This window comes from Amphiura filiformis, chromosome 2, assembly GCF_039555335.1.
Source record: "Amphiura filiformis chromosome 2, Afil_fr2py, whole genome shotgun sequence".
Taxonomy (NCBI): Eukaryota; Metazoa; Echinodermata; class Ophiuroidea; order Amphilepidida; family Amphiuridae; genus Amphiura; species Amphiura filiformis.
This window is the reverse complement of record NC_092629.1, coordinates 18722899-18730158: the sequence shown is the minus strand read 5'-3', so window position 1 is coordinate 18730158 and position 7260 is coordinate 18722899. Positions and strand designations below refer to the sequence as shown.

General features: G+C 39.8%; 1 protein-coding gene across 1 annotated transcript; it reads right to left on the bottom strand.

Moving 5' to 3' along the window:
- Positions 1 to 297: 297 nt before the first annotated feature.
- Positions 298 to 1596, bottom strand: LOC140138776 (4-galactosyl-N-acetylglucosaminide 3-alpha-L-fucosyltransferase FUT6-like). The gene has a single exon (XM_072160548.1). The coding sequence runs from the start codon at positions 1594 to 1596 to the stop codon at positions 298 to 300; it is 1299 nt and encodes a 432-aa protein (XP_072016649.1).
- Between the last annotated feature and the right edge of the window lie 5664 nt (positions 1597 to 7260).

Below are 7260 nucleotides of genomic sequence, written 5' to 3'. Positions count from 1 at the left end.
CCTTATACCGGTATAACTTGGAGGCCAATTGATCAGTGTTCTAGTTGACATGTACGTTCGTTATTTATTAATGTGCAAACTTGAATGTTGTCCTTATGAAACGGGAATTAAATGTATAAGAACAGCTCTAGGGTGTACATATATCGTAACTAGATATCAAAGTCCCTATCACATTGTCTACCCAGGGTAAGGTTACCCTGGGTAACCTTACCCTGGGTAGACGATCGGATGGGTATTTCCATTCGTGCATATATATATATATATATTACAATATTTAAAGTATTTATTGCCCTTTGATTATTTCCACGGACTCCAGTTGCTGTAGCTTCCTACTTTTGCAAAAAGTCCTGTTGGCTTATCGCGACATGAATTGAAATACTTTGATTCTGATACTTTTTGTTTAGTTTTTGGAGTTTCAGAGCTTAGAAGTGGTATCATCTCGCAAAATACGTCTGGATTTAATGGTGGATAGTTGGTTTGTACGTGACCCTTCAACCTCCATTGAAAGAATTCGTTGTATTTTTGATCATCTCTATCTAAGGCCAAAAGATATTGAGCAAGCTCTTCCGCAGTTGCAAAGTCCCCGACGTGAATGAAAGAATTAGGCGGCGCCAATTTTTTATAAGCAGCCTTTCGACCTCCGTATACAACAGGTACAACATTATGCTTCATGCAATTCTCCCAAAATTTCTCAGTAATGTATTCGTCACACTCAGTATTTTCAAGAGCCAAATAAAATTTATATTTGCTTAGCATATTGTTACATTCAGGAGACATTGGCGGTAAACAGGACAAGTTTCCACATTTTCCGTACATATCAACAGGTATGTAATTCAGTAAATCATGGACGAATTCGCTACGAGGCCAAAAAGTGTTCTCGCAATTACTTGCCATCCATGCTATCAGGTGAGTTTTGTCTTTTGTCCAGTCGTTTCCAGGAACAGTGTCCATCGGCTTGGATGCGACAAAGTGTCCGTAAGGAATTGACAAAGATGAGTGGGAATGATACGCTATTTCATTATGATATTGTATGTTAGATATTTGAGCATCCCAGTAGGTAAACATTTGAGGACTTTCCATCCCCAAAAAGAACCAGGTGACGTCATCACGAAGAATATTACTCAATTTCTTTATGGTAGCATCTAATTTGTTTTTCAATAAATTTGGAGCTATGTTAATGACAACACCATCACTGTTGCCCAAAAGGCGTTTGTCACTTAAGGTAGCACCTATGGTTAGATTACAACGTTGTACTGGACAGGATAACTCAAAGCATGGAACACAATTTTTGATATTTGACGTGAACATATGTTGCAGCAGTTTATACTCTCTCCAAGCCTTAAACGGTCCCATAGATGGCGTCAAAAGAGTAACTTGTTTTGTGCAGTTCCAGGTCGGCGGTTCATTGACGTCGTTGACTCTTCTTGAGCCTCTTCCTAGTTCTGATTTCTTTACTTCATCACCATCCAGTTGCGCTCTGTTATAATTGCGGTTATGTAAGAAGGTCAACAATAAACCCAAAACAAAGATGGCCGCTAGGAAAGCTGGAAGACTAAACCACCCACTACGTCGAAGCTTGGTTAATAAGAGCACCATCTGTTGATTAAAAGGGTCAATTAAATATTGTTAATTCTCTTGGAAAGAAAGGCAGATAGATGTTAGGAGTACCTTTCCTGGCGCTCATTTTAGCGAGAAGACAACAATTACCCCGAGCCGAGTAACTCGTATGCGTACTGGGACATACTTATATATAATAGAATACCGATACACATGTACAAGACATGAAACTTGGCGTAGCTCGTGAGTTATCGGGGGGGGCAACGGTCCGGATCCCGAAGGGGGCACGTCGTTTTTCGGCATTTTTTGGGAATCGATTGGGAGGCACTTCCTCTGTCTACCATGACGCTACACCGCCAATTAGAAAATGTGTTGATTTTAAATTAGCCTCAACATCTTTGATGCAATAAATCAATGCTGCTATATTCCACTGATTGCGCAATAATGTACAGCAATAACTACAACAACAATAACAAAAAACAATTATTTGTATATCGAATGTGGGAAAAATATTCAGGTCTTTAATAATTAGTCTAAAAACGGAATAAACCAAAATATATAAAATACAATGTTTTCGGTTAAGGTTAGGGGTTAGGGTCAGTGACGTAGATTTATCTTTGATATTGGGGGGGATGGGTATGGAAAAATTTCTTGAAATATAGTGAATCCAACACCTATTGGCGATAGAATAAGCTTATGGTCCCAATGCGCGCGAAGCGCGGGAAAATTGCACTTTGGGGGCTAAAATGGCCAAATATGACGTTAATTTGGTCAGAAACCCACATACATACGTCAACATGGGGGGGGGGATGATTGTATGGACCACCCCCCTGGCAAAATATTGGGGGGATTTAATCTAGGATTTAATTTAGGGATATGGTTAAGGTTAGCGTTAGGGTTCAGGGTTAGGGTTTAGGGTTAGAGTTTAGGGTTAGGGTTTAGGGTTAGGGTTAGGGTTTAGGGTTAGGGTTTAGGGTTAGGGTTGGAGTTTAGGGTTAGGACCCAGTATCACCATAGAATATATTTTCTACTTTTTAAAACTTTTACATAATAATTTCCCTCATTCTTCAAACCCTGCCCTCTTTCGGGGGCTAATTTATAGTTTAAGCTTGTTGGATATCCATATTTCGCGGTTAGTGCTTCTTTGTAGCCTTGCGGGGCAAACTAGTTGGATATCCAAATTTCGCGGTTAGTGCACTGAATAGATTCATCAGGTTTGAAGATAAATAAATAAGGTAAATATAAGACGCATCAAGGAATCAATCTGGATTCGTAGAAGAGGACCCAACGTCATGAATAGGGACGAGGGGGCACACTATCTAAGTCACGTATAATGATCCTCTACTCAGTCTACTGAGTGACAGTTCTACACCCTCTGTGGTCAGGAATCGTCCAACCGGAAGAAGTGATCATCAATCAATATTCTGATGATGCTTTTCGACCATGAAAAGCGAAACCGTCAAACTTGTGAGTAAATTTTGGTTTTGTTTAGAAGAAATCGTATATTTATTTTTTCGCGGTTAGTGGTTCATTTTTTCAATATGCTATAGGCAACTCCAACATTTCTCGGGTATAGAATAGAAATACAACAATATGTGAAATGATGTGGCCTTGGCGGGGATATTAAATTGCATTCGATCACCCGTTTGTACACATTGTACACACGTAGACAAAAGAATGGTGAAAGTTTACAACACAATACATCGATTTTTATAGCTTACAATTATCAGCTACAAATACGAGTAGACGGACAGATGATCGCCTATATTTACAACCAGCCCATGCGATTCCTCAGAAAGGATGACGGCATCGGACAAATAATTGATCAGAAACTGTCAGCCATGCTGAAAGCTACTGAATGGAATCATCAAAATGTGGATATATACAATCGTATGATTATCCCCAAAATGACATGGGAGTTCACTTTATACAATCTCCCAAAAACCTACATCAAGAACTGCAGGCAACCTTTACGAAGTACTTGAAGAAATTAGCCGGCATTAGCAGGTGCACCTAAACGAAAACATGGCCTATAGTTGAAAAAATTCACCACCGCGTGTCAAATGCATGCAGGTCATCAAATACCCTCTGAACAAATATTCCAGAGATTGAAAGACCCAAACACTATAGAGGGGTGGAATGGAGTTAAAGAGCTCGAACAGAGAGAGCGCCACATATTAAATGAGATGAGCTGAGGTCAAACTGACCGGGCAGGACTGGGTTTCAAGAAAACCCAAAAGCTTATTAAGGACATGAGCCAGAAAGAGCACAGAAATTGCCTCACTAATCTGGTGAAAGAAGTGAATGAAGAAGATATGCTGGTTTACCTCTACGGATGTGCTAAACAAGGACAGTGGTTGAAATGGGACTCTGCCATACAGACGGGCACCTCATGGAAGAAGCTCCTATATGTCTGAACACCAGAGCTCCTTTCTTTCCATATCAATGCCATCTATGACCAACTTCCTTCACCAGCTAATCTGAAACTGTGGGGGAAAACCAATCGTGGACTGTGCACATCATCACCAACAGGTCGATAATTACATTTGTACAGACGGGATCACATGGATATGTAAAACGCACCATCAAGCGCTGGATTACTATTAAACTGAATTAATAAATAAAATTACCTCTAGAGATATCTTTCCATTCCATTTAATGAAAAGAGTCATAATCCTATTGACCAGGATAATTGAAGCTTGCACCCTCTGGTTGTGTCTATAGAATTGATTGAGCCACACACCACACACAGTTGAATTCATACAATACATAAAAGAGCTAATATGATTTGAAAAGACCGCCACTTGACGATAATTTTATTCATATTATGTCAGCGTTAAAGTATTTCTGGTACTTATTCGTAGCTATAGGCCTAATGAGCTCCGAGTTATGCATGGAACATTGAACATTGGTGGTGTCATATTCTTTTCATATGATTATATTCTCAAACAGCTGAATATATCACATTATTAGCGGTCGATTTAAAAACGTTTCAGTGGAATTGCAGTTATAAAGACGTATTGAAACAACACGATAATCGTATCTTAGTTAATTGAACTTCCAGTGAATTAATTGAAAAGAAAAAACTGACAACAAATTGCATTTTCTTGTGTTGGCAACATCAAAGAGTGTAATATTACTCATATGAGCACGCGCAGATCGTAAAAACGTGCCATTGCAGGTAATGAATGGAAACGCTGTGGTATCTCATATCGTACAGGTAATCTGCTTAGCCTGTGTCGCTCGGCCTATCTCGAACACAATCACCATGCGTAGCTCTTGAAGAACTAATGGTTTCACCTACTGTCCCGGCATTTTTTGACACGAAGATATAAGGATAATGACGCTGTGCTGTGCCAATTCTGCAACTACCGTACCTGTACCTGCTACAGTGCTACTCGCTTGAGAATGGAAGGTACAACTGGCGCCATGACCAAACACTAAGAACAATAGCATCAGGCCTGGCACCATATATTGATGAGGCTAACAACAGCAAAACAACAGAATATACTCCAGACTTCATCCCTACCATTGCTTTCCGTACAGCCGATGGCACAACACACAGGAACCCAGATCTACGTACTCCAAAGACAGAAGTAAAAAACGTCCTGAAGAAGGCTAGAGACTGAGCCTTCCTGATGGATGAGGAGCACAAGCCAATAGTGTTCCCTCCAGAAATAGCAGAAACTGCCAAGCGGCCTGATATTAGGATCTATTCAGCCACCACCAAACATGCAATCATCATAGAATTGACAGTACCATCGGAGGAGAACCTAGCCAATGCGTACGTCAGGAAAAGGTATAAATGTGAAGACCTGGTAGCCGAATCTGAAAACAGAGATTGGACTGTGTTTTACTTCCCAGTAGAAGTGGGAAGCAGAGGCTTCTATACCACATTACTTACCAAGTATTTAGCTGCCTTAGTAGTCCTAAAGGGGAAAAGGAAAGCAATCCTAGACACTGCCTCAAAAAATGAGAGCCAGCTACATCATCTGGCTATGCAGAAATACAAGGCATTCCGGCAGATGGAGTTTATACCAACACCATCGATATGCACTGGGGGAATGAGGAAGGTTGAGCTCAGACCGGTTAACCCGCTAAAGTCTGGTCCTAAGTCCAGAGACCCGAGTGCACACTATACTGTGAAAATAGGCTTCGTTGGTGACAATGTTGTTGTTTTACCAACGACTATTCCTCAACGACACTTTACATAGCTATACACTAGTCCTGCCTGCTGCCTTACATCACCCCGGGTGGAGCGTTGCAACAGTGTGGCACTTGCTAGTGTAGCTTAAGCCCTGTTATTCATAGGCTGAAGTACAAGCTGACTTTGTTTGTTAGTTAGACTGCAACAAGGTGATTTTTCCAATTTTGTCGTCTTCCAAGAGAGAACTACACCAGGGGTGTCCATCTTAAAACCGTATTATAACATTTCTGTTAAAATGGATTAGTATTTATTTTCCATAAAATGTTAGCTTTTACAGTTAGATATGTCGCCTTTAATTTTGAGCCAAACAAATGAGGTAAAGCAAAGACAATTGGAATTTACTAATAGCGCCAATGCATTTTACTCCAGCGGTTGTAATACGGTACGACCCTCTGATGTATGTGTATGTGTGTCCTGCACGCCGTGTACGTACTGCGTTTTGCATGTTATGAACAGAACACCACATAAGTGTTCGAATAATATTTTCATCGTAATAATAAAACCACGGTTCCTGGGTTTTATTCAAAATCTTGGATTTTGACAAAACTACAGCACCTAAAGTCTTGATTTTTGCAGAGCATTACTAAAGTACATTACAATCGTGTAAAAACCAGAATTTAATTTTTTTGAGGGCGTTCTCCACAGCAAATGTTATAATATGGCTTTAAGAAGGGTGAAATTTGACTCCGATAGATGACCGCGCTGGTGATCTACCCCCTGTCATTTTGAAGCAGAAGTAACGAGGTAAAATGAAAGAAAACACTAATTACCTTGACCGCTTAACTGTGGTGTTCTGTGGGGGATTTAAATGTCTTAATAAGACATCAAGGTTGCTCTAGACAACAAACTTGGCTGAGCTGATTCCAAATAGGTCAAGAAAAAAATTGTTTGCTTGCCCTCAATTGAATTTTAACAATTGGGTCGGTCGGTCGGGATTGTCTTTTCTTTTTTCTTCTTCTTTTTTTTTTTTAATTACTAGCAAACTCTACTGTTTGTATTAATTAAGGCTCAAAATATGAATAATCAGACAATTTTGGTGTCAAAATGAAAATTTAATACAAGCTGAAGTTAGTTAATGTCTATCATTACTGTAACAGAAAAGCATACGACCGGCGTTTGCTCATAGTTGTAGATATAACCATTGGGTGACCGTGACATGAATTTTTTCTCATTTTTAGGCTACTTCGGGCACAATAAACATTCATTTTTGCCGCACAATCAAATTGTACACGTTACTGTTTGCTTAATATGTTTCATATATTATCTATGGCCTCAGTACGTAAAATAGGCAAAAAATGTCTCGCGTATTCCATTTTTTGAGTGTTTTACAAAACTTCGTATTTGCCGGCTTGTTATCTAACAGCAGAGGTCACGTAAAAATTACCGGAAGTGATTGAAGTTGCCGTCGTACTGATGGATGTAAACGTTGGCAGGTTTTGAGATGTGTGAGGCATGTGTGAGGATTGTGTGTGTGAATTCCCGAAAAATGATGCCGG